This window comes from Pholis gunnellus (genome assembly GCF_910591455.1).
Source record: "Pholis gunnellus genome assembly, chromosome: 14".
Lineage (NCBI taxonomy): Eukaryota > Metazoa > Chordata > Actinopteri > Perciformes > Pholidae > Pholis > Pholis gunnellus.
The window spans coordinates 5,352,314-5,380,144 of record NC_136541.1 but is presented as its reverse complement, the minus strand read 5'-3'; the positions used below and the strand labels follow the sequence as shown (position 1 = coordinate 5,380,144).

Below are 27,831 nucleotides of genomic sequence, written 5' to 3'. Positions count from 1 at the left end.
GAAGAAGTGAGAGTGCAACAGGAAGTGGAAAGTAAAGTCAGCAAAAATACAACTTTATTGACACAGTGCAAGTAATCTTAAATACAGAGGTAGATGAGTTGGGGGGGGGGGACATAGGTTTTTTTAAACCACTTAAAGAAAGTGTTCACAGCCAAAAGTCCCAGTTGTTGAACCGCGTGGGCTGCTCTGACAGACTGCATGCCACTGGTCTACCCTTGGGCTGTCAAGTCCTGGTCCACAGGATCACATATCGCTAACACAAACAAGACCTTGTCTTCTTCCAGCCCGTTCCCTTCAGCCTCAAGCTGTCAGGGAGGCCTTCAGAAGGGAGGAGGGGGGGGAGTGAGTGAGTGAGAGAGAAGGCTGAACTGGCTCAGAGCGAGGCCTCTTGCGCAGATCCTTGGAGCCGACTGAAGCCTGAGGATTGATATCATTAGCTTCTCCCCCTGACAGCCTCAGAGGCAGATTTCTTCCAGGCCGATCCAGAGGGCCGGTTTCCTGGTGACGACTCGGACGTAAGCGGCGAGGGGGCCCACCTCTCTTCCCAGGACATTCTCCACATCGTAACCTGGGAACTGAAACACACTTTATTTAAAACCATAATGCTGCCTTTAAAACATTCCCCACACTAACTGCACACGATTTCTTAAATATATATATATATATTTTTTTCAAATCTGCTGAAGTTGCAAGAATATCTGAGTGCACGCCAGGCCCTGACCTATGCAACCCTCCACATTGGGTCAGCAGCGTTTCTGTTGATCTAAGAATGCATTCCCCTGGTAAACATCATTAATGCTTACAATGCAAATAACTATTTGCAAGATTATGAACTGCGCCACCACCTATAAGTTATGTAGGAACTTCATCAAAATATAGCGTAAAAACTGCATGCAAAAAAACAATCCCTAAATACAACAGGTGGGTGGGGAGACTACGTCAGTATTTTGGCGGCAAATTCCTTTTAACTGTTTAAGTGACGAGCATGACTCAGGTTTTTTTTTTGTGTGTGTGTGTGTTCAGTAGAGAACAGGCTTTATCACCTTGACATGAACAGACGACAGTGTTTTCGGGACATATTGACAGAAGATCAATGCAGCCCAGAGTTATGTCACAGTCGGTAAAAAGCAAACTCACCTCCTGACCCTCCAGCGCTGCCGTGTTCAGGATCGACGTGATCGTCTTCTGCTGCAGCTGTCGGGAGAGATGAAACGATTCGGAGCCATTAACGTCCTTTTAATTATCGCCTTGATGTTGCAAATGAAAAACAAATGCTGGCGAGTAACAGATTGATAGAAGGGGCTGAAACATCAGCCGGCTGATAAGAAGACCGCTGCTCACTTTATCAGTTTGGCTCTCTTAGCTTCCTGATAAAGTCACAGCAGGTTTTACATCATAAAAGACGCTGTCATGCAGACGGAGAGACGGGTTTTATTTATTAAGCCTCTTTAATGTGCGGGAATCTCAGAGGAAGGATTAAGTGTCCTGCTCTAGGACACTTCAAGTCGGATGCTCTTTGTACTGTCAATCTTCTGATATTTGTTTTATAATTTTCTTGCTGCTTAAGCTTTTTTTTTTTTTATTCAAGCCATAGTTCAATGTTTTCTTGCCAAGAATTAGATGAGAAGTTCAATACCGCTCACATGTCTGCAGCGTAAATATGAAGCAGTCGGTTAGCTTAGCACAAAGACTGGAAACGGCTAGCATGGCTCCTGTCAGAAGGTAACAAAATCTGCCGACCAAGAAAGCCTGCTAGAAATTCCAAGAAGCAAAGTGGAAGACTCCAGGAAGTTATTTGTCCCGACCAAGAAATAGTCTGACCCATAACCTCCCATAAAACGGCAAGTCGCCGCTTTGACACATCGGCTTTTGTACAGATTAAACAAATGATATATAACGTGTTAATTATTGAGCTTTAGAGGCGTATTTCCATCTTTGGACGGAGCCAGGTTTTGTCTTAAGCTAAGCTAAAGGCTGCTGGATGTAGCTTCATATTAACAGGCACGTTATCAAGCTTCTGATCTCACTTGGCACGAAAGAGACTACTCCTTTAAATTCTTGAGAGCTATGCTGTGTAAAAATCACACTGGATCAGCCCTCAAGCATTTTCATTTCTGAAGCATTGAATCACCAAACAGTGGACGTTCCATTGCAAACTTAAAAAACCCAACGACTTTGTTCTCACCTTCACTTTTAAAGTGCAATTAGTTAATGAAGAACTCAGGAACACGTCCAGCTGGATCCTCGTGTCCGGCTTGTCCACCGACGACTCACAAGAAACACAGCGGAAATTTGAACTGCGGAAAAGAACACAAACGTGTTTATTTGCCGTGGTGTTTGTTTGCATGAACATTAACAGTCGTTTTGATTAAAACGTGAGAACTTTACGGTCTTTCAGGTAACATCTCCAAGTTGTCACTTCCACAGTGGTTGCAGGCCGGCCAGGAATAAGCAGTGGTCTCATCCACACCAACTATCACCCCTGCAGGCAGAAAATAAAGTGTTAAAATGTTAATATTTACACGCATTAAATCTTGGGAAACAGTCACACACTGTACTTTGGCTTTAGTTTACTTTTTTTTTCAAGCTTATCTTTTATCATCAATGTTATTTACATTTTAATTTATTTTCAAGGAAAAACACTGACGCCTAACTAGAAGAAACTGATAAATGATCTACACAGGTTTCAGAGTGTGTGTACGTTTGTGACAGGGTGGAAGAGATAAACACATCCCTTTCATTTTTATCTGAGATGGCAGTGATAAACGCAGCAGAGCGCTCCCTCCACGAACACCATCTCACTTAACAACCAGAGCTGCTGCTCCACAAACATAAACGAGATACCGAGTTTAACGCTGATAAATTGCTGTTGCACGTTGCGGTCTGAGCCTTTTTCCACTTGTAATTTCCAGAAGATGGAGTGCAAAAGATAATAAGTTTGCTTTCTGTTTTTTCAGCCACCTGACCAAACACGTTGGGCCGGAGGGGCCAGAACCAAGAGGGCTCAGTTTGATCTTTGCCCTCGACTGTGACACCGAGTCGACAGATGCAGATTGTTATCTGTTTCACGCTGGTTTTCTTCTTTCTGCACCACATTTACATAATTGGAAAGACTTAAAGAAAGTAAAGCAATATTTCACAAAAGGACTAATTCAACCAAGGTTGATAAAAACAGCACAGAAGGACTTCTAGGTTTTAATTTTGTTGCAAAAAGTTTTCTCAACATATTTGATGTTAAGACAAAACTTAATAAAGAAAAATGCACACCGAGTGTATGCGATAGAGGTTTAGAGGAAACAATGTTCCTTCAATCTGTAACTCATTTCCAGTGGATCACTGCACCCTCATCTGAAATTGAAAGCCTTCTGGGGAGCAGACATGTTGATTTCACTGACAAAATGACGTGGGAATTGATTGGAATCCAACTAAATTCCATGTGTTTTTGTTTCCTAAAGTCCCAAACAATGACAGCCTGAGGACACTGAATAACAAACAGCGATGCCTTGAAGCCACATCAAGGCCTCTCGCTGAGCTGTAAACTCGCGTATGAGAAAAACAAGCGGTTTTCTTCCCCTGAGAAAACAACCCATCGGGGCATGTTCTGCAGGAATCGCATGAAAACCACAGGAGTCGGCGAGAGAGGGAGGAAGCTGACCCGAGAGAGAGCAGACGGAGTTGGGTGTGATCTCAGGACTCAGGGGATCCAGTCTCACAGGTCGGGGCGGGGTCTCCGCCCGAGGCTCAGGCAGCGAAGGAGACTCTGGTCTGGATGAGGACGTGAGATCAGGGTCCACGGAGCACATCTCAACCACCGACTGCTCCACACACAAGAGAACACCTGGATTTTGGGAAATTTGGAAATATTACTACACAATATGGATGTGAAATACGCATCAAAACTACATCTCCGACTGTGTTCATCCACCAAACCAGCAGACTAGTTCTGGTGCAGAGGTGGAAGAAGCTCTCTGGAACCACAAAAGGTTTTACACGACCTATTATCGCACACGTCAACAGACTTGTTGGAGTTTCCCTTTATATACTATGTAGCTTTGTCAGTTGTTGTTTGTAAACACACAGTATTCAAAGTTTGCTTCCTGCTCGGCTCAACCAGCCAGAGAGCGCAGCAGTGAGCGAGCTCAACAGTGAATGAAGAGAGGGAGCGGCACAAACAAACCTACATCTCTGCACATCGCTACAGGAAAGGTGCCGCAGTGCGGGATTTTGAATACATGCAGCAGAATCGCACACTGTGGCGATCACTATCAGTGATTGTGTCTCCGCTCGGTCAAACACCGATAGCAGCAGAAGACAGAGACGAAGAACAGGGGAAACACTGACGAACATAAAAACACACAAACGACATCACAACCCCCGTTGCTCGTCAAACACCGCCACTTTGTAGCAGAGACGCTAAAGGGTGAGGGATGAGAACGGGCCGCAAGGCCTTTTGGCGTTGGTATTGGCTGAGGGTTACGTCACCCCCCCCGCGTGGTGCCAACATGTTCTTTGCGGAAGCTCACAAACGTCCCGAACACAGAAAAATTAGAAGAAAAGAGAAAACAGAGTCTCTGTAGACACAATCACCACCACTAATTTCTCGTGGGTCAAAAGTGATGCGGGATTACTTTTGTACCAGCCTGTTAGTTGTTTTGTAAAATGCTGCATATTACACCTTTAAAGTATCAGAAGTACTCATGTAATATATACGACATTAGATTGTCAGTACTGACATATCAGTGTTAAAGTAGCGTTTTACTGTTTTACTAACTTTGTCACATTGTTATTTGATATAATCTAACATTTCTATACATAATAATAAATTAAGACACAGGTGACATATTACTGCACGGCCACTTCTTCTGCTTTTGTTACATTAAGTACACACAGCCCAAAATGCTGCTTGACTTTAGGACTTTAGTAATAGAGTACATTTACATTGTTGTACTAAGTACTTCTTCCACCACTGCAAGTAACTAATGACTTTAGCTGTCAGATAAATGTAGTGGAGTATAAACTATAATATTTTCCTCAGAGATTTATTAAATTAGAAGTATAAACTGAAATACTGAAAGTATAAAATACTGAAAGTGAAGTACAATAATCTCTGTGTTGTACTTGGGGTGGAAAGGTCAATACGTGTATTCACTGCTGTTTGGGTGACATGTGCACGGCTCATGACATATAGCGGTTGAATGGCATGTCATGTCATGTCACGTTGAAACTCTAACCGTGTTCTCTGATGGCATCTGTGAATGACATGCGACAGGCGGCGGGGGAATTTAGTGCTTTGAGGACACAGGAAGTGAGCACACAGGAAGTGCTGACACACAGGGCCACCGTTCGCCTGCGGGGCCTCTCGGGCTCCTGAAGACTGGGGTCTGTCAGCACCAGCCAAACCTCACCCTGGCCTACATCACTGCTCTGAAACACAAAAGGAACAGACGGAGAACTGCTCAAACAGAATGACCTAGAAAGAAACAGTTTTACAAGGAAACGTTACTTAAAAAGCACAAGTTAGATGCAAATTGTATCACCTGAAAACGTCTTTGAGGAGATTATTCGCTCAAGAAGCTACACACCCCAGTGCTGATTACCAGAACAACAACATTACAACAGTGTATCTGTGTTTCAGTGGTGTGAGCGTGAGGCAAAGTCCACTTTGTTCTGAGATGTTATCTCATCTTGGTCAAAGTTTAAAGGTCTCACCAATCAATGGTAAAAAGAACGACCACACAAACGCGGCGATATGAACGCTGCACTCTATGTCAGAGCTCAATCTTATCAGTTTGTTGGTTCAAATGATCTCAAGAGGAGGACTGAGGCGCTCCAGAAGACACACAGTTCATCGTGTTCTTCCGAAGTCAAATTGAAAATCGGTATTTTTCATGAATAAGATAAAAAAACAAAAGTACCTGCATGTTTCTCTTGTGCAGAACAGTGGCGACAAAACTGCAGCGACAGGTTTGACGCTCACTCTGAAAAAAGAAAGAAAAAAGAAAAAAAAGAAGATTAGTCATCACGGTCTGCAGCAAATTCTAGAAAATGTTCTGCATGTGTGTGTGTGTGTGAGAAAACATTCACCTGCAGTATGTCTTGTAAGGTTTGTTTAGTGGGAGGGAGGTAGAGCGGCAACACTGTTTGCGCCTCAGCAGGTTCCACTGAGCTCTCCTGACCAGACAGCAGGTAGCAGAAGCTCGGAGCCGCACCTGCAGATCTAGACCCCTATAAAAAAAATTAAAAAAAAGAAAATATACTGATTCCTAAATACGTGTTGTGTGTGTAAAATGCAAAAGTAGTAGTGTGGATGTAGCCTAAGGCTCTCAGGGCCACCGTAGTTTTCATTTGGTTCATCTCTGGATGTGTGCAACAATGGTTTCAGTATTACGGTTTAGCAAGGACATCATCATGAAAGCAATCATTAGTTGCAGCCCCAAATTCCTATTATAAAAATGAGAATATATTCCCTCAACCAGAAGCATGATGAGCGTGCATGACAGGTGAAAACTTACACTGCACATACTCGGTGTGTTTCCATGATCTTTAAGAGGCATCACTGGGGGCCACAGACTGTCTATCAAGCTGAAAAGCCTGGTGCTCCTGAGAGTGAGACACAAAAAAAATGGAGAAGGAAAAAAAAAAAAAAGAGTAAAGCACTGAAAAGGGTGTGTGTGTGAGGGGGGGGAGCAGGAGAAACTGGTGAATAAGGGACTTTAACAGGAAGATAAAGAGCTTTAACAGCCAGTTTCACTTCCACTGAAACGCAGCTCTGTTAAGACGGAGCTTGTTCTAACAAATTGGCAGAGAGCATGCTTGGGCTGGCAGAGCACACACACACACACACACACACACACACACACACACACACACACACACACACACACACACACACACACACACACACACACACACACACACACACACACACACACACACACACACACACACACACACACACACACACACACACACACACACACACACACACACACACACCAAGCAGGTTTTGAGAAACTGAAGGGTGGGAAAACATTCCAACCGTATATGTAAATCACACTATCATTGTGGTGCAAAAATAACAAGGTTTAGAAAAACAATGACAAGTGATTTTTAACGGTTAAAGATTTAAGTGCTCAATTAGTGACGTTTGTCTTCTTTCATTGTTAATCTCAGTAACGACAGATGGAATTTAGATCACACTCGATGTGCTTGTGTGACGTCTCATTTCCAGCCAGCTCATACTGGAAGGACTGAATAAGTAAGTAAGCGACGACAGGACACGCCAATCTTTTGATGCGCTGTCTCTTTCCTCAGAAGAACATGTTGAGCTCAGGGTGGCCGGTCAAAGTTTAGTAAGTCAACCATGAGTGTGTGCCGTCATATCAGCCAGCGGTTAAACAACCTGTTAGTCAGCCCGTAATCACAGGGTTCCTTTGTGTGGAACTGGTTCTGCAGCCCATTCAAGTCCAGCGAGGCCTGCTCAGGGATGAGTAACGACAGACTAACAGAACGCATTCAACTCACTCTGATTTTCACACTGAGCATACTTCTTTGTTTGCTTGGAGTAAGTTTCAAGTACGGCTTTTCATTTTTTTTCTTTTCTCTTTGGTCAACAGACGTCCAAGAATAGGTAACCTTTCTGTGAAAATAACGTCTTTACCGTCGGGGCAATATTGACACGACGCACTGCTCACACAGGTTCCAGGGCGGCCTCTGATTGTTTGTTTAGAAACCACACACCCCTCAGAAGACTGATATTCTTAAAAGAAGTAGTTTCACATCTTAAATTACTCACCTTTTTTCTTTTTTTAGATGAGAAGATAAGACACCACTGTAGTGTCTGTGAGGTAAAGGCGAAAGTTCAGCCAGAGGCTGGTTAGCTTAGCATAAAATAAAGACTGGAAACGGGGCAAACAGCTAGCACGGCTCTGACCAAAAGTAAAAACTAATTTCCATGTTATATCTCGTTTGTTTAAGTCAGATTAAAAACCAAAGAGTAAGAAAAGCAGAGTTGTGGTGTTAGCTTTGGACACAGCCAGGCTAGCTGACTCCCATGCTTTCAAATCTTTATGCTAAGCTAATGGTCTCCTGGCTGTAGCTTCTTGTTTACCATACAGACATGAGAGTGGTATCAATGTTCTCATCTACCTCTTGGAAAAAAGGCAAACAAGCGCATTCCCAAGAAAACTATTTCAACACGGTTTACATTGTGTGATGGGCTTAGATTTCCGTATATTTACTGGTTCTAAGAAACTGGGTGGGGGGGAGGGAGATGAATGCCTTATTTACCCCGACCAGACCAGCGTGCTTTTCCGCTTGAGCTAGTACGATAGCCCATGTGTGAGCAGTGGAGATGGCCCATCCATCACGGGCCGACCACAGGAAACCTCCAGAGACATTATAGGCTGCGGTGGCACTGAAAATACCGAGGATGTAAACATACCCCCAGCCGGTCTCTAAATGTTCCCATGTCAGTTCTTCTAACTGCTGCTAATCTGGGACCCTGACTATGGAAACTCACGAGGGACTCAGAGCGTGCCGTGCACCTCGGTATCACTTTACATGTAAACACAGTTGCACCGCCGGTAGGACAGCATCGTCAGGTTCATATGAAGCAGCACAACATGAAACTGGCATCGTATCGCAAATGTGGGCGGGGGTGTTGCAGAAGCGTAAAGATAAACTACTGGAGATTCACACATGAGACAATGGTTGAGCTTGAGGCTCAGTGCCTTTATAGCACAAGGGCCCTGAGGCATTGACCCAGGGTTGTTGTTCCAGATGGCTCAGGAGCGAGATTAGATAACCTCACACAGAGCAGAAATCCATATCACAGATTGGTGTTGGTCTCGGGTTGAAGTTGAAGTCAGGTGAAAAGCTACCCAGGGTTTTGAGGGTGCGGGTACAGTGTGTGGATCTGACCTTTCTCGAGTCACCCGCTGCACCACTTTAATGCCTCTCAGCAGGCAGGTCCTGCCCCGCCACTTGTGGCAGTAGTGGTGGAGGTCGTCCTGGCGGGGCAGGAAGTGGAGCTGGACCACGCTGAACGTCCCGTAGCTGTCCTGGACGAGCACACAGAGCCTGGGAAAGACAGAATTAGACCGGTTTGATACACTTATGAATACGTGTCCTAGGGAGTAGGAAACCATTTGTTTATATTCTCTCACCAAAACACACAATATGCGTATTGTTTACACCCATGTTTACTTGCTAGCAGCCTTCTTCTTCTTGGCTTTTCCTGGTGTATTGCTATGCTTCTTTGCACATCATCAACTGTTGATCAGCAGAATATTGTGACACAAGCAGCGGGTCTGTATCCCGTCATTACGTGTGACGCGCACAATAACAACAACAAAACTGGAGAACACTTGTAAAATCATTGCTCCTTAGCGCTACTAGTGGTCAAAACTTCCACATGGCATCTTTAAATTTATGTAGAAGTATTTTAAGGACACCTACATGCTCCGTTTGTGTTTCCATCGGCTGCTGTCGCTACGTGCAGATCTGAACATCTTATTTTCCTCTTTATCTTTCTCTCATTGTTCTGCCAACTCTTCTACTAATCCTCATGGATCATTGCAATCAAATGCAAAACATGGAGCACTCAGCTGCAAAACTTCACGGGCGTGTTCGCGCTGTAATAACATTATCGCAATATCTTTGTTGACTCACACCGTGAGACGGTGCAGATGGAAGTTGCAAGTGATGAGCAATTCATGCGGCCTTCAGCAGCCGCGATCCATTCGTTGTGAATTTGCGGCTTCAAGTTCTTGACGCCAGCATGAACAAGAACTCCCTAAAAGTTCTCAGAATGACTGAAAGTTGAAAGTTTTAGCGTAATAAAGCAACTGGGCAAACTCGAATGGAACGAACTAGTAAATTGAGATTTTGAGTTGTGACTTGACTCAACGATTTTTCGGGAACTTGCCAATACTTGGTGTGCAGAGTACATTTCGGTTTCTTTTGTGTGCTGCTTTAGTCCTACTGGGCTACATGAATGAATCAACTAAGTACTTGCATTGAAGATGCGATTATAATAATCACATTTTGACAATTCCCAACATGTTTCTTTTAAATCAAATCAGTCTTTGTTGTACGAAGAATAACGAGTCATTAACACAATTATACATTAAGAGTGACACGCTGACAAGGCTTAGTTCTGACGTTTGGAAGTGTTACTGCTGCTGGCCGGTTTGACAGGCTGCTGCTGACAGGAAAGACCTTTGGCCCACAAAGTTGTGAGGCCTGCACTCTGCTGCTCCCAGTGACGGGGGAACTGGAACTGCTGTAGGGCTCCAGTATCTCAGCCAGTCAAGCCCAGACACGGCCCGGTACCAGCCCCGAGAGTAAACAGTAGAGTTCATATCCCCTTAGACGAGCAACAGTCAGGGAGGAAGAGGAGGAGGAGGACTGTCAGCGTGCCCATAACGCATGTGCATGCATGCGCACATCGCAGACACTTGGAAAGTTTTGAGGCTGTTTTCAACCGTCTGATTAGGCCTATAAACGTCCTCTGTTGGTAAACATGGGGTCTGTCTGTGTTTGTTTTCAGGGACCTGGAAATAGATATCTCAATAACATTCCTGCCATGACTTCTGGTGGTGTCGGCCAATGTTTTTCACCAAGATTATTCTCAGTTGTTTGCTCCGTTCACAATCCAAAAATCAGAGCTATAGCTGGGAAAATGCAAATACTGAGACAAAGAATCTTTTCCGGAGATGCACACAGCAGTGTATGAAGTTTAAAGGTGAAGTAAAGCTCATTTAAATCCCTTGTTGACATGTTGGGACACTTTGTCAAGTCTGAGAAGAAAATGCCTCAGGATCAAAAGCAAGTGCCTAAAACGTTCACGTTCTTTCAAAACACAAAAAGAATATTTGCTACAGTTGAGGAGAAAAATGAAAAAAGTCATGAAAAAAGGAACCAACAGGCTCCCACCAACACTAGTCCTCATTATGTATTGATCTGACTTTTGATTTAGCGTTTTGTCTATAAAACGTTAAAAGTGAAAAATGACGTAAAACAGAGGAAAGCAGCAAATATCTACATTTGAGTAGCAAGTCTCTTAATCTGATAATTGACTGAACAGTTTCTGGACTAATCGTTTCACCAGCCAATTAGGAGCGGTTTATTAATAACCCAACGTTTTTGGAAACTGCAGTATATCAAGATTATTAATGCAAATGGATAAACTTTTAATGGATGCAATATCTTAACAAATGAGTCTGGCGATGTTCTGTAGAAACAAACACTCACCGTTTCCTACTGAAGACGTTAATAAAGTGTTCCATAAATACATAGTTAGATTGTTCTTAAAGGCTTTAAGAGTTCCTTAAAACATCTGGGAACGATTGTTTTTAACAAACTCAAACTGGAGGATATTTAACTATGTTCAGCTGCAGATTAATACACATTAGGTGTTCTAGAAAGCACCGACAACAACGCGATGGTGTTTAATAGATCGACTGTGAGGCTCACTGATGTGTTGGTAATCGTTTTTGGACAACAAAGGTGGAAAGTTTAGGTATGATTAGTGCACGGAGGAACACGATATATCAGACTTTAGCTATAGTGGAAATATTCGTGAGCGGGATCAGTTCTTTGTGGGTTTCCTGTTGTTCATGGGATTTGTTGACAAAAACAAAACTATAGGCCATAAAACACCAGACGTATACGATTAACACAGGCACATGAACACTTTCATGTTATAAAATCAAACCAGGCTAAGCCAATAAATCAATCAATAGGACGCCGAGTACAGCTGCTTCAGTCACATTTGGTGGGAATATAAATACACTTTCACTTCAAGAGCAGCTTGTCTGAACTTGTAAAAACTTCACACGAAAACCTGATATGACACTTGACAGACAGAAAAGAAACGAGATGAGACTCTTAGTGGTGCCAGCTTGACATAAACAACCGCCTCCTCACTCTGTCCCCTCCTTTTGCCCGTTAACAGCCCGACTTCCTCAAACAGTCGCCCCTCACTCCACGAGAAAGCCCCTGCCATTGGCCAGCGGTTCTTTTCAGGCAGTTTTCAGGAATTTGTTATTGTGAGCGCTCACACAATTCTCAGCAACTACGGTTTTCTTCCAGGAACTACGATTCACGGAGCCTGTGCGGACACATGCACACACGCACACACACACACACACACACACACACACACACACACACACACACACACACACACACACACACACACACACACACACACACAGACACGCTGTGTGTGCATGCACATTACTTGGCAACGCACAAGTAAGTGACCCACGCATTAAGAACACAGCAGAGAGGCCTCATTGGTGGGGGGGAGGCGGACAGGCGGGATTCCTTCCTACGTGTTGTCCACCAATCAGTGCAGGCGGAGTGATAAACACGGTTGTAACAGGATCCTCGCAGCACATTGTGTTCCTTCTCCACAGAGAGAAGGAAAAAAAAAAGAAAGAAACAACTCTCCTCTCCTCTCATCCTGCAAACAGTTAATCTTTTTGTTTATTCTATTCTGGATTTACGGGAACTTAACATCTTCTTCAGGCATAAATATCACACTGGCCTCCCTCCCATGTGTGTGTGTCTGTGTGTGTGTGTGTGTGTGTGTGTTAACATAGAGGCTAAACAACAAAAGGATCAAATAAGCATGCTGACCAGGGGAGTGAGTCATAGAGGCTGGGGACACAACACGAGGGGTACACACTGTGCTCGTCTTTATACAGAACAGGGCAGTAAACGACCCACTGCGTCCTGGAAAAGTACTACAAGCAGTAAAATATACCAAGGAGTTGTTGTTCAAACCTCGTATAAAGAGGTATGAAAGTGTACTTAAACAACTTATTGTACTATAGACATTTCTTTTTTTAAAAGAACATCCCTTGCAGGGATTGAGGAAGAGTCATCCACATCTTTTGAATGGAGGCCCTCGTGGTCGCCTCCTAACCTCCATCCTGTCACTTCAAGCCGAGCCTGTTGGATCTGGTTGAGTAATGAGAGAAACGGGGGAGGACAGTGAAGGAGTGCTTCCGGTCAGAGGCGCGTTTGTTTACCAGCCAGCAGAAGCAGCATGGCAGGAGCGGGTGTCATATTACAGCCGTTTAGTCAGTTGGCCTGTCAGCTGACTGGGGCTCTCCTTTCAACACAGAGTGCCCCTCGCTCCACTCAGAGGAACCAAAGCTTCCCCTTTATTACTCAGCAAAGAACTACAACAACAAGCCCGGGGAGGGCCAGGCAACTAAAGGTCGCTTCAAATAGGACGTTCTCTGAGTCAGGAACAATAATAAGAGCACTTGAGTAAACCTCGTTTCAATAACACGGGGAGCTTTGAAGAGCTCGCACTGCAAGTCGTTTAAACAAGAGTTAAAACCGATTTGTAGAAAGGTGATCAGACTCCACGTCACTGGACAGAAATATCGCTTGTATCATTAAAATAAGACATTCTTAAAGCTGCAGTCAGAAGTCTATATTTTTGTATCAACAATGAGAAAAATAACGTGATGGAAAAAGTCACAGATAGTGACAAACCCACTGTGGATCCACACACGAGTCTACTTTACTATACTCTGGAGCGTTTCAGTGTCTTTCAGCTTATTGTTTTGGTTTTACAGCCCACAACATCTCACCATCAACATTTCCAATCACATCAGGCAGCTGTTGCTGAAAAAAGGCCCGAAAAAAATCAAACATACGGTGATCAGACGTAGCGGTAACGTCCCAGTTTCTAACTGAGTGTCCAGAATCTCGACAAATATCTGAAAAACACTAAAAAAAAGGTCCCAGTTTTCAATAAAGTGGGTCTTCTTACGGCCAGTAATAAATGATAGCATGCCTATGATGCGTGCATAAGCGCCTCATTGGTGGTACACTTCAGAGTCCTGGTTTGGGGGTTTGAAAGTGTGCTCATTCAAACCAAACAGCAAACACAATGCAGCATTTAGCCGGAGGTGGTGGAGACCAAAAACAGAGCTATCAGAGACTGAATATTGAACTCGGGATTAACCGATGAGTCAAATGTTATGAAATGCCCGCTACAATTTTCTACAGCCCAAGTTGATGTCTTCAAATGTCTTATTGTGTCCGACCAACAGTCAAAACCCAAAATATATTCCGTTTGCTATCATGTATGACGAAGAACAGCCTAAAATCCGCACATTTGAGGGACTGGAAACGCAATTCTTTAACATTTAAAAAAACAGTTCACAATCAGCAACTCATTAATCATGCAATCCCTCAAGCACTATGATTTATTTCTTTCAATGAATATTAATATAATGTTTAGGCTCCACCTTCAGATAAAGAAACCATTGCACTCAACTGAACCGTTTCTGCACCGCTAAGACTTGCGCGGCGTGACACTTTTACACCCCACATGAAATATACTTGTGGAATTCTGAATAGCATAAAGGTAATAAAAGCTGTTGCAAACCTGTTACACCCAGCGGAGAACAAATGGGCACCAATTCAACTCCGGCTTGCTGGTGCACGAGATTGTGAACACATCACGCTGTCTTTCCCGAAAATTGGACAGAGCTGCTCACAAAAGGGGGCTGCATTCAATTAGAAATGTTTGTGTCCTTTGTCAAGCAATGCCATATGGCTGGAGACAGTGCGAGCGCTTCGTGGGGCCTGCTGGCGCTGTGAACCATAGCTCGACCGCTTAACACACATTGTGCCACCAAGGAGAAGCATGCAAGGCTGAGACCGAGGAAACCAGCATGACAATCCAACACAATACAAAAAGCGTAATTTATACTGTGGGAGTGAAGCATGCACAGAAGATGAAATGTGATTCTCTTTTTGGCATTAAGTGACAAACTAAAAGCCTCACTTGGCCGCTAATTAACAGCTGGTCCAACAGTACCTGGTTTTGCCTTTTTCTGGAGGAGGAGGAGGAGCTGAGGAGGACCTTGAGGGAAGTCTGGGCTTGAGGATGGACACGGGAGAGCAGTCAGGCACAGGGATGGAGTAAACTCTCTGGACCACCACCTCCACGTCCTGCCCCACAGAACCAGCCTGGCCGAGCCCCTCGATAGCTTCCAGGAGAGAAACGCAATGTCTCGCTAAAAGTCCTGAAGTGAGAGAGCCGGAGGCAGCAACCTGAGGAGAAGAGGGAAAGAGACCTTACACTTACACCTTAGGGCGGCAATGGTTCGATAAGTTATCAGTCAGTTGATTGGCAGAAAACTAACCTGCAAGTAATTGGATTTTTAAGGAAAAAAGCCTGTTTCAGCTTATTAAATATGAATAATTGCAACAGTTTAATAAAAGTTACGGCCTGTTGGTTGGACGAAACAATACCTTTCAAGATGTGAACTTGGATTTGTAAATCAGTGATATAGACCCAACGATGAATCTACTTATAATAAAAGTCATCTTCAGTTGCAGCCCCGTGCTCTGTGTTTCTGTGTGCAACATGAAGTCATTTCCCTTCATGCCACACAGTCATTTGTGTTCTGTTTGTCGTGAACACACATCATGGTGGTGAGCAGTGTTAATAAGAATCGCCTCTTCTTTATGCTGCATCACAAAGCTGCTTTGAAAAGGAGGGCGTGGCCGATGGTGCCACATCTTTCAGAAGTTAATCAATCACTCGATCGCTGCCAAAACATATTTGCATGTGTTCAAAGCAAACACAGATTCAGATTTAAGAAATCAAAACATGCTTGTAAACTTATTAAACTCATATCCTTTCAGAGACTGAATGCACCGCAGAGACTATTTATTAATCTTTGTGTAAAAACATGTTGTGAAATGTTTTTTTTATGAAGACTATTGACACAGGCCTCCTCGCGTGTGATCATTGGCACGTAAACAACTAAACCTGAGTAGAACCTTTTGTACCGAAGCTTATTGAACTGATGACATCTGTGCTAGCTGAGAGTTAGTTACAGACTTCATGCATTACGAGGGTTAATAAAAGTTACTTTACTAACGTTACTGTAGTAAATACAGTATATTTTGAAGTGGGAACTGAATGTAAGGCACGTGATTGTGACGTCAAAGCGTACGTACTTGTTTGGCATCGCTCTCCGCTGTGGTCCTGCGTTCCTCCAGGAGTCCAAACGTCTGACACAAAGAACACGGGTTGCATCTTTCTGCTGAGAGCAGGCCTCTAGGAGCCGACACGCCGGATAGTTTGTTTGCAGAGGAGACTTTCTGGCTGAAGTGCGTGTTCAGAATGATATCACAGCGGAAGCCTTCGATAGAAAGACTTTGCCTGCAAAAGAGATAGTATGAGACCTTGAATTCACCATGAAATTAAACATAGTTGGGCAATGATAAAACAGTTTGTGTTGTGATGGCGTTGATAACAGATGTAAAGACTGAGATTTTAAAAGTACATTACATGGAGTTGATTATTGCACAAACGTGGGAGGGGGGGGCTGAGAGCTCGAGACTGAATGTCAAACTCAGATAAGCTCCCCACCACCTCCGCAGGTTCCTCCACGAGGTACCACCCAGCACAGAGCACAAGATCAAATAAACGTTCTCCGAGGCAAAGAGAAAACACACAACAGATGCTTTTCGTCCTCGTTTACTGGAGGTGAAAGATACATTTTCCATAGAAGTGAGGCTGTTAAAAAGGCAACAACACCGCACAGCTCGATGAAAACACTTTCCAAATGTGACATCACGTTTCGGAAAGAAATACTTCAACGAACGTCACGACCAGACGGGTTGAGAAGAAAAACACCAAATCAAATGCAAAGACTGCGTAAATGTGACCTGAAGTGCACTCGTGTTTAATTCCACCCCGTTTGTAACCGTTTACCAGCTTAGATTTCACCGTTTGTGCCAAGAAGGAGAGGCGGAACAGCTCCATAAAATCTAACAACAACATTTCCGGTCAAGTGTTTCAACTCACCAACTCACCATGACTAACACACCTGAGTGGCAACAAGCCTGAGAATAAAACAACCTGAGTGATAGATAATTATATGGCAGATTGTTTAGGGTAAGTTTGAATTACGACTTAATTTCTTCCACATGTGACACGGATAATGGCGTGATGATGGCTTATCACTGACTCACAGCCAAGATCACCGAGTGACTGGAACTGCTGAACATGTCGCGGCTCGTCTCCGTGAACCAGAGGAATAAAAAACAAAGACAAAGCGGAAAACAATACTGTTTGGTTGTGATTATCATTTACACTCGGTATACACCGAGCTGAAACGAAATGTAGTCTAATGCAAACTTCTTGAAAGTTATGAAGTTCAGTTTCTGTCTTTATTTAGGTGTGTTTTAGAGGTTGTAGTTCTGTTGAATTGTATCGCATTAGGCCGACTGGAACTCATATTCAGTCCGTCCTCATTGATTTAAATGGGAAAGTTTAAATACTTTGTCCGTTAACATATCAAAGCAGATCATTATTAATCATAATTGACGATAGAAGTGATTATAACGTAGAAAGAGGGTGGACACAACTACAAAAACATCTGTACGTCACTCATAGTAGAGTTAGTTCAACAACTAAATGAAACATTTAAAAGAAAGTTTATCTTTAACAAGGCAGTATTTTCTTTGCAGGTTTTTGTCCTTGACTGCATTGAACTCTTCATGGCACTGTTTTCCTCCCCTGGATTATGTGCAGTCAAGCATGACTAGTGTGTGTGTGTGTGTGTGTGTGTGTGTGTGTGTGTGTGTGTGTGTGTGTGTGTTCATTCTTGAACAAGAGATACGTTCAACATGAATAAACTTTGAATAATCAAGCGACGGCGCTCAGAGCAGCGGTTGGCGCTGGGTTTTAAGAGCTCTACTTCCGCTGCTCATTGACTGCAGGTCACTAAACCGAACTCCTTCTTCACTTGCCTGGAGGCGACGAGCTCTTCCGGAGGATCAAGCGGTCGCTCCGCTACAAACGGGCACCGCACACGATGTACAGTACGCACTGTGTGCTTTACACTTTGATGAGTCATCCATTAGTCAATCCACCGGTGTTCTGACAGTCAATAAACTAAGTCATTAATCAAGTGAGCTGGTTCCTCTTCTAAACTATCCTCATCTTTCTATAAATCATATTCCTAAACCTAGTCAGTTAATCAAGTACTGTACTTAAGTACAATTTTGAGGTACTTAAATTTGAGTGTTTGCATTCTATGCTACTTTATCCTAATACATTCACGATTAATACATCATTTGATAGTGTTGATACTAGTAGTGGTAAGTAGCATAGTTATTCACTACTCTTAGATTATGAATCAATTTAAAACATACGATCAGTTCATAATACATGACGCCATGTTATACATGCAGCAGGATTATTAGCGCCACTTAAACCACCTATAACAGTAAAGTACTGTGAATCAATAATAATGAATACTATGTTATTATTATTCAATAATATGACATTATCCCTTCGTTAACTGTTGTTTGCTGTCCTGATTTAACGAATACTTGTGCGCTTGATGACCAGTCTGATCAGAGATCAGTTAGTCAGCCAGAGCCAGAGAGCGATGTTAGTGGAGCAGAACGTCCTGTTCACAGGAGAACAGGTACAACGAGCGCACAGGAAGCATGACCCCATTGTGAACAGGTGAGTGGGCAGCCGGCATCATCATCATCATCATCATCATCAGACAGGTAGCCGAGTTAAGGAGCGGCCCCGGCTGCTGGCGTCACAGTGAATAATCCCTGCAGGTATTTCCGCTCAGGCCGCGGCCCACTCCCGGCAAGGCGTGGGAGGTGGGAGGAGCCAACCTACTCACTGCAGGAAGTTAACCCCTGCTGAGTGTCACACAGGAAACCAATTGGAATTCTACCAGACACTCTGATGCACTGAATTCCGGGATTTTCCACTTCAGCCTGTCCTGTCACTTTAAGAGTTGGACAAGTGAATATGAAGCACATCATCAACTTTTATTAGTGATGATTTAGGGACTTTTTTTTTTTTTTTTTATATATTGATTGATTTAAAATGTAGACCAAATGCTGTAACTGCTTTACACGAACACAAAGGAGGATTTGAGGATGCTTGTTCAGAGCAGAACTGATTCTTTGAAAGAGTAAATGGGAGAGTTTGGTGGGGGCTCTGCTCCTCCTGGTGATTTCAGGAATGAAATACAACAGGAAAGGAGAGGTGCTAAAGCCAGAGGTACTTTCAAGCCACCATGTGTTTTCAATCTCATTCCTTTAGCTCCCTCCACTCTCTGCTCCAGAAAATAATCCCACTGTGTTTTTTTCCCCCCAGCTTGCTGGAAATGACCTAACTACTGCCAGGAAGAGGAATGTGAAGCATTCCCTGGAGCTGTTGGTGACGTCAGAGCGCTGAGGAGGCCCCTGCGCTTCCGCCAGCCTGGATATTCCAGAGTACACTCAACCTAAACTCCCAACAGCTGGAGGCAACTGCTGCCTCGCTCCAGCTCCAAAACAATCCTGAAAACACACACACACGCACACACACACGCACGCTACCCCTCCTAGCCTCTCCGCCCTGCCTTCACATCTGGGCCTTTGGTGCTTACTATTGTGAGCTGAGAGCAGCACATTTTCATACTTAAAACCCAAAAGAAAAGTTTTTTTTCGATGCTTAACGTGTTGTATTCTGTCCATCAGAGTGCCTCCTCAGCATTATCTCATGAGGTCTTGTTACTCTTTGTCCTGCACGTCGTGAGTCAGTCTTGAATTGTGTAACTGTGTCTTTTTGGTGTAGTTTTTTGAACGCCTGGCAGGACATGATGCCGTTAAAAATCAAAAACAGGGAAGTGCAAGAAAAGGTCACACTGATCAGTAGAATATTCATTTCTCACAGATTTGTGTCTTCCTCCCGTCGTCCATATAGTTACATTTATATGTTCTTATTATCGCCAAAACAACAGACAGAAAATTCTTCCGCAGATATTTCGATAATTGATTCATTACTAAGGAATTGTGTCCGTCATTGGTTCAAGCGAAACTCATATCATTTTGTGACACTAATTCTTTAAACAGCCTGCAATTCATCTTAAAAAGCAGGAGAACCCCCGAAGGTGACAAATGGTCCTCATTACTTCACCTCCCAGTCAAAGTCTTGTGCAGCTGGTGCTTAACGGCCGTCACTTTCAGACCCTAACTGCCCCGCAGCCCCAAATATTCAAATAGAACTGCAGCAAACTGGGATTTTCATTTAAACACCACCTCAAGACATGTGAAAAGACACGTTTCTCCCACAAAAAGTGTCAGTTAACAACTTAAGATTTTGTAAAATGACATCTTCTCCTTTTGACTCACTGCTGCACAACATCATGTCTTTTCCGCTTCACTGAAAAGTCCAGTCTCAACGTATGTCCACAGGAGGTTTTAAGTTTCCTCATTACACTTTTGTAAGTTGCATACTGGACACAGCATTGGCTCCAAACTCGTTGTGATGTCATGAAACTCCGCTCACATGTTCACGTGTTAAACTCAGATTTAAGGTGAGCACAGAGAAGCTTTTCTTCGAACTCTGCACACACATTATTTTGCACAGTGAGGGTCAAACACCCAGGTAAAGTGACAAAAAGAGTGGAGGGGAGGGGGGGGGGGGGCTTTAAAACATGAACTGCATCCTCTCACCATGGCGGGTATATGTGCACGATGTCTCTGGGTGCAGGCATCAGCTGGGCCGCGGTCTCTCTGTTGAACAACACCAGCACACGAGCTGGTCCCTCAGAGAGAGGCTTTCTGTGCTGGTGGCCCTCTCCGGGAGGCGGGCGGTGCTCGCAGTGCGCCAGTTGCACGCTGCACTCCTCCTGAACCTCCAGCACCTCCAGCACCAGCACGCCAGGCCTGTCCACTGGAGAGCAGATCAACAACAACACAGATGTTGAGTGTGTGCGTGTTTCAGTGTGCGTACGCTAAAGTGTACTCGCGCTCTCACGGACTCTCGCTCTCCGTGGGACTCATTATGCGCTCTGAGAGTAATTCTCTTCTAACATCAGAGCGATTCGCACCGCATAACTGTGAAGCTGTGACTGACTCAGCCTGAGCTGGACACGAAACGCAGCCAATCCCACCGGGTGAGTGTGCAAATGTTTGGAATTTCACTATGGAGCTGACTTTGCTTCTTTTGGCCCGAGCAATACAGTCGACAGATATAATTAAGAAAAGCAAATGGAGACAATGCCCCGAAGCTGAAAAATCAAACTGCGATAAGAGAGCGACATTTCTGTGTGTGAAGTTGATTGCGTTGAAATGTAAAAACTGCAGCATGGAGTCGCTCACAGTCGCTGCAGCTCAGCGTCTACGTGCGTTAACAGTCCCTGAAAGTGTCCGGAGGGGAAATTTTATTAGGATAAGACAAAATCATATCAAACGGGACCGCTAGAGAGCGATTACGTCTTAACGTGCATTTGTCCGAACATGAAATCGAAGCTCTTCATTTGTGCTCTGTACATTTCGGTCCCAGACTACTAAATCATCAGAATAACCACAGGCATTCGGCCAAACCTGAGATCGCCCTCGAGTCATCCTCCCGGCCTGTGTTACATAACACACGGAGAACATTACAGCAACAAAGATAAACAGGTGTCATGTAACAGCATGATGATCTGGTTAGAGCATTGTTTAATTGACCACGCAGTGAGACAAACAAATAACACACAAACTATCTCGACATGAACAGAGCTAGCCGTCAATGTAAAACATATAACCCTCCACACTTTACGCTAATAAACCCATCGACTGCCCGCGAACGCTACGTTGCAGCAGGTGGGTGTGTTTTTCCACAATCAACCGTCACCTGTAAGCCGCTGCTTGTGTCCTATTATAAGGACACACTTCACAACGAGAGAACAGAAGTGGTTTGGTACACCGCAAAAAGGAAGAAGAAGAAAGAAAAAAAAAGAAGAGAACTAGGCAAGCAGTTTCCTGTCACCTACATACCGAGTTCACGGTTTAGGGCCAGAGCGCTCAGCCTCTCCATACGATCACACTGCTGAGAGGCGGGCTTCGTCCCACTCACAAATCAAAGTTCATTGTTAAATGTGAATGGTGATTCAAGAGGCGAATGTGTGCGGTGTAACTGTGGAGGGACACATTAGGTTTGCGTTAATCACCTGTCGTCGTTGTTGAGCTGTCAGAGATGGACTGGTGCCTCCAGAAGCTGACGGCTGACCTCTGTCTGCACTGGAGCCGATTCAGCCTCTCAGCGAGACCTCCACTGTACGAACAAACAAAACAGACAATAGAGGATGTTCGCTTGATGAACTCACCCGGCGTTCAAACAAAAGCTCGTGCAGAATTGTTTATCTCAAAAGAAATGTGATTTTCTGATGCACAACGCAAGCTGTCGACGGCTACAGATAGCCATCTGTCAGATTCGGTGGGCTTGGAGATGGCGGTGACATTTAGCACCCACATCGTGACACCAGGTGTCCCTTTCATCACCGCCCTGCTGTGGAAACATTGACGTCTGGCAGCGAGCAATATGTCTCGTTACTTTGTGTGCTCTTATTATGAGGCAATACACTTGATATATACATATATATACATATATATATATAATATAACATCAGGTAGGGACGATTGTTCTGATCAGATCTACCAGATCAGCCACTATCAGCTAAACAAGACCCATAGTAATGTCAAAAATCCTGTGTTTATGCAATCATTCATTCCTTTATAGCGAGCTGCTGACACAACATCATGTTACAGGAAGTTACACACACTGTAGTCAGCAGATTAAATGGGGGGGGGGGGGGGGGGGGGGGGTAAGGGAAAACAATTATCGGATTGGGAATCAGCAGATAGTTCAGATGTCAGATTCACGGTACAAAGAGCTGAATTGGTGCGCGCCTAATGTGGCTTTTTAAAAAACAAGAACAACATTCAAACCTTTGAAATTTCCTCCTCTTCTTGGCGGAGTCCTCTGGAGTCTTGGACTGCCTCGCCGACTGCGGTTTCCGAGGCGTCTGCAGCATCGCCTGAGCAGATCTGACCCAGTCACTCACTGACCTCTTGCTGCCCTCACCAGTTCGGGGAGGAGAGTCCGGTCTGCTCGACGTCGTCGTGATGTCAACGTCCTCGCCGTCAGACACGTAGCCGGAGATCTCCAGCTCTGTCATCTAGGGATAGAGGCACGGTTATGTATTCATTTACCTTAAAGAAAACAATGGTTTGACCCAATTTTGAAACATGTCACGCTTGAGTTAATTTGAACATCTTACAGTATTAAATTGCAGATAAATTACCTCTTCATATCAGGAGGATATTAGATATTAAAAAAAGGCCTCAGCCTCCGGTAATTTCATAATGAGTCATCAAAGATTAAATTAAATCAATAAATTAAAATCATACAGTGGGTGGATTTGGTACAACGCTACACTTTCAGGCTGATACGTTCACAAGATAGGGCTTGAAGGTTGCTGTTTTTTTTTGCTGCGTAGCTGCTCACTACACCTGAGGGACTCAAGTTCTCATGGAAAACTTCACGCGAAACCTGAGTTCCTGTCATGTGCAGACAAGACCAGCATACCGGGCTCCAACGTGCCGTCTCATTTGAATCAACTTGACCCTGCTGGGCGCCGTGCCAGCAGACGTCACACTCCAACCAGCTACAGAGAGAAAGGAACACTATGTTCCTGGCCGCCGCTCAAAAATGTTTTCACCCGGCACCGAGAAGCATTGTAAGTACACAGAGCTCTGCTGCGGCCTCACTACTCGCATGTTTCCCTGAACAAACAGTAGTAAAACATATGTTTATGGCGGTGCTCTGTCGACAACGGCCCTGATCGAGCAAAGAGCCCCGATGCGGTCGAGGTTCTTGACCCGTTTACAAGCGGCCGGTGTCAGAGGACCGGGACACGCTTCATCTGGGAAGCGGCCTTGAGATGCAAAACCACCCTCACAGCTCCGCCTATCCACTCTCAGCGCTAGTACAATAACAGAGGAATCTGGCAGACATACGTGGAGTGAGTCAGCCGAACATTTATCTGGAAATACAAACTTTGACTTGGACGCTCTCTTCTGTATCCTGTTAGGTCCGGTTAGATTTAAAAGTGGCAGTGTGTAAGCAAGCTTTCCGGGCAGCAAGGAAATACAAATTGGTATTTTTGGCTGCTGTATTTACATAAAAATGACCATATTTTGTACTGAAACGTTATTTAAAAAGAATGCTAATTACCCTTTTGTGCCTTAATGGCAGGAAAATCTTAATGCATTTCTTTTTTGTAAAATCTAGAAGGTGAAAGCATCCTGGTCCCATTGTAAATAATTAAAGTTATTATAAGAAAGCCTCTGAAAGAACGGGAGGAAACAGGATGTAAAGGGTTATCGAACGTTCTGCAAAACGTTTTTGGTTTAAAGTGTGCACAACGCTACGAGAACCTGCTTGCAGTAATACTAATAATGTGCAAAATTTTGTAAAAATGAATGTTTTTCCAAAATAAAAAAGGAGGCCTTCTCAGAGGCCTCTGCCCACAAGCCTCCAGTGAGGTGATCTGAAGTCTGGTTTGACCCCAGAGAGCTGATAGCAGCAAATTAAACTGTGACGGGAGGAAGTAGCTGGGTCTGTGGGGGGGATGTTAATCTGCTTCCTCTCGACACACAGCCTGCAAAAAAAACTCAAGATACTTGTGACTTAACTGCACCTTGAGTTTGTCGATTAGCCGGCACATTATTGTACAAACGCTGTGCCGATTCTATCGATTAGCGGCTTCAATCGTCGCCATCCTGTTCAGGGAATGTTTTCCAAAATCGCAACGCAGTACTGAGGCCGCGTCTAGCGGGTCAAATACATGATGTAGGCGTGTACGGTCTTAACACCTTCACCACTCCTTGTACATGCCGTAAATGCCGGCTCTGCCTTCAACAAACACTGATCCTGAAGGAGCAGCCAAAGTCTCCACAGCACACAGATGGACTGCTATGATAACACTAAACTATTTGTCTAATGAAACATGAAGAATGTAGCGTGCATCATGTTACACTGCGTTTCTCAGGGTTGTTTTCTTTATAGATTAATCTGCTGTTTACTTTGATTCATATTCAGATGGAGGCAGAGCCCAAGCTGACATCATTGAAAAACAGTCAAAACTAAATACATTTTTAAATCACTGAAACACAAAATGCAGTAAATCCAAAGATTGAAGTCGCTGGAACAATCAAATATTTGGCATTTCTGCATTTCTGTGTTTTGGTTTCCATGAATAACGATATTGAAATGGTTTAATTCTTTACACATCAGCGTTTCAGATGATAAAAAGCATCTATTGTCTTATTATTTAATATGTGCTTGTGGATAAGAGGCAGCTTCTCCCTCCACACACACACTCAGGGCTTTATTGCTGCCTCAGCTTGTGAACTTTGACAGATTGGATTATGAATTAAAGCTGGAGTTTTGCTGCTTTGAGCCCGACGGGCTCCTTCAGGACATGAGGCCGAGCCTGCAACACTCCACCTAGTGGTGCGTCGGCTAAACATACCATCAAATAATAAACGAAACTGAGTAAAAACAATACTGATGTGAAGATTTAAAAACGTATTCTTTTAAATTATACAGAGAGGTATGCATTCATGCCATGTAAGGCCAAAACTGAAGGTAAAGCTCATCTCAGAGAGAAGAACATCATCTGGTGTCTCGCTGGACTCTAGGAAAAGTACTGACACTTACGGCACTACTTCTAACACAACTGCATGCACCGGCAGTCAACCTAACGCTGTTAATTAGAAACACACTGGAGTTATGGAGCGTCACGTGGTCGTGTGGCGCCATCTAGTGTTCATTACAACACATAAACCATGAGAAAATGAGCTCGTCCGCCGTCTGCAGCTCGTGGAGGAAACGGAAAGTATCAGAATGAGTTCACTCACATCTGTTGGTTGAAGAGACAAATCTTCTTGCTTCTCATCAAAGGACTCTGTTTCACAGTCAGAGATTTGTTGCCCGCTGTCCTCTTCAGCATCTTCCTCGGATTCATCCAGATCGCTGTCTGTGTCGATAGCAGGAAGGTCATCTAAAGAAAGAAACGAAAGAAATCAGTAAAAGAAAACAATCTGAACTTGAGCTCCACTGACTAGCTTTTCCTCACAGCAGTGACCACAATATTTTTTTAATTGGAGAGACACAATTTAGTCCCTTGGGTCAACTCCTCAACCTCAATTTACATCAATAAAAGTTGTTTTTGCCATTAAAAAGGTTCAGAACATCGTTTTTTATTGTTATTTCAAGTGTCAACTTTATGGAAAGGACCCTACAGAGACATGAAATGTTTTTCTTTACCTTTTGCTTTTTCCAGTCTGTATGTTTTTGTGTTGCCGGAAGACAACGGTGTAAACTTTGCGTGAGAGTCACAGGGCTGCTGTAGTCAGAGTTTGTTGAGTTGGAGTACAGGAAACGTAGCTCAGAGCCACCTTCAAAGCTTTTCAGTGTCACGGTTGAACATTCAGAGGATTTCCACAATGTTGACGAAAGAAGCTAAAGAAAAAGGTTTTGTTTCTCTGTAGGGTTTTTTCAATAGAGACACTTAGAATAACAATCTGAGCCACTGATTGTCATTTCAGTCTGTTGAGCAGCTGCAGCACTCTTCAACATTTTATGAAACACACTTTTTCACTCTCTTGCAGAGTAAAATAAGATAGTTTCCACTCTCAGACAAGAAGAGTGAACTGTTGTCCCACTTAACTGTGTTTAAGTCTCGTGATTTAAATTGTGATGTGTGAGGCAAAACAAACGTCAGCTCATGAAAAGCTGAACTGCACAGTTAGAACAATCCAATACGTTCCAGCCAGGACTCGGCAAGTCACAACAGAGTCGGTGTACCGTGTTCAGTGCGGAGCATGCGCAGCGCTCTGGTGTAGGACTGGAGGGGAGCCGTGGGTCTCCCTGATGGTCTCTGAGGAGGTTGTTGCTGCTCCTGGGACTGTTCACTCTCACTGGAGCTCCACGCAATGTGCACCGGGTCCTCTTTACCAGCACTGGTCTGCACTGAGCAAATATAAAGAGGACATAAGAGGACAACGTCACGCCATGGTCGGGAAAAGATGAGGCAGCTGTTTTTACATTTTAACAAATAAAACCTCACAGACACAAGTAGCCACACTCACAGAATAAGTAAACAAGATTTGACATGTTGTACTACTATCTATTTACAGTAATAATATAAACACATTGCACATCCCTAAATGTACTAGACAACATAACTAAAACAACTTACCTGAAGCAGGAGACTTTCTTATCTCAGACAGTTTCCTCCCTGATGTCTTGAGATTCTGCAACAAAAACACCATCAACAACAATGTCAGAGCACCAGGAGGAACAATGCATGAGAGTTTAAGGTAATGCGAGTATTATATGATTATATGCATTTCATTGTTCTCGACCTGTATCACTGGAGTGTCCACAAAACTGTCTCCACACGTCTCCCAGCTCTTAGACGCAGATGAAAGTGATGGAGCTTCTCTCCCCACTTTGTTTACGACATCATCCGGGAAGAAGACACGCTTTACGTCCTTGTAGCATCTTCTACGCTACAAAAGCGGAAAGTAATAAACCAGTTAATACAGGCCATGACAGGTAAACAGGCAGATTTAGCCAAAAGCTAACTAGCCTGTAGCTTTAAAAGTTAGCATAAAGTGGCTAGCAGTTTAGCTAGCTAGCTGGTTTCCTTACCTTTCTGGAAGACATGGCGACAGAATAAAATAGAGTTTAAGCCACAGCTGTAAGTTACACGTGTGTCCACACAAAAGCTATATGATTACATGTCTTGTGTTGACCCGTCGTGGTGCGGCGGTTGCTTAACTCACTAGTTTGCAAACTAACGAGCAGAACACAGAGTTCAGCTGTTGCTCAATCTGAAGAGAAGAGGGGTGTGTTTTATTATTCAACAGCGTGGCCCGGAGGCCGCCCGGGTGGGTGTGTGTGTTTACGCGTGTGTGCATGGG

At 43.9% G+C, this 27,831-nt stretch overlaps 1 protein-coding gene across 1 annotated transcript; it reads right to left on the bottom strand.

Moving 5' to 3' along the window:
* Positions 1-37: 37 nt before the first annotated feature.
* Positions 38-27,697, bottom strand: spidr (scaffold protein involved in DNA repair). The gene is made up of 20 exons (XM_079172867.1): positions 27,560-27,697; positions 27,271-27,417; positions 27,105-27,159; positions 26,711-26,875; positions 25,762-25,904; positions 22,786-23,015; positions 22,008-22,111; positions 20,527-20,746; positions 16,006-16,210; positions 14,855-15,090; positions 8,923-9,081; positions 6,513-6,600; positions 6,085-6,225; positions 5,916-5,978; positions 5,232-5,424; positions 3,656-3,838; positions 2,389-2,482; positions 2,186-2,297; positions 1,138-1,194; positions 38-575 (listed from the first exon to the last, which is right to left on the bottom strand). The coding sequence occupies exons 1-20, from the start codon at positions 27,572-27,574 to the stop codon at positions 456-458; spliced, it is 2,730 nt and encodes a 909-aa protein (XP_079028993.1). The 5' UTR covers positions 27,575-27,697; the 3' UTR covers positions 38-455.
* Positions 27,698-27,831: the final 134 nt, after the last annotated feature.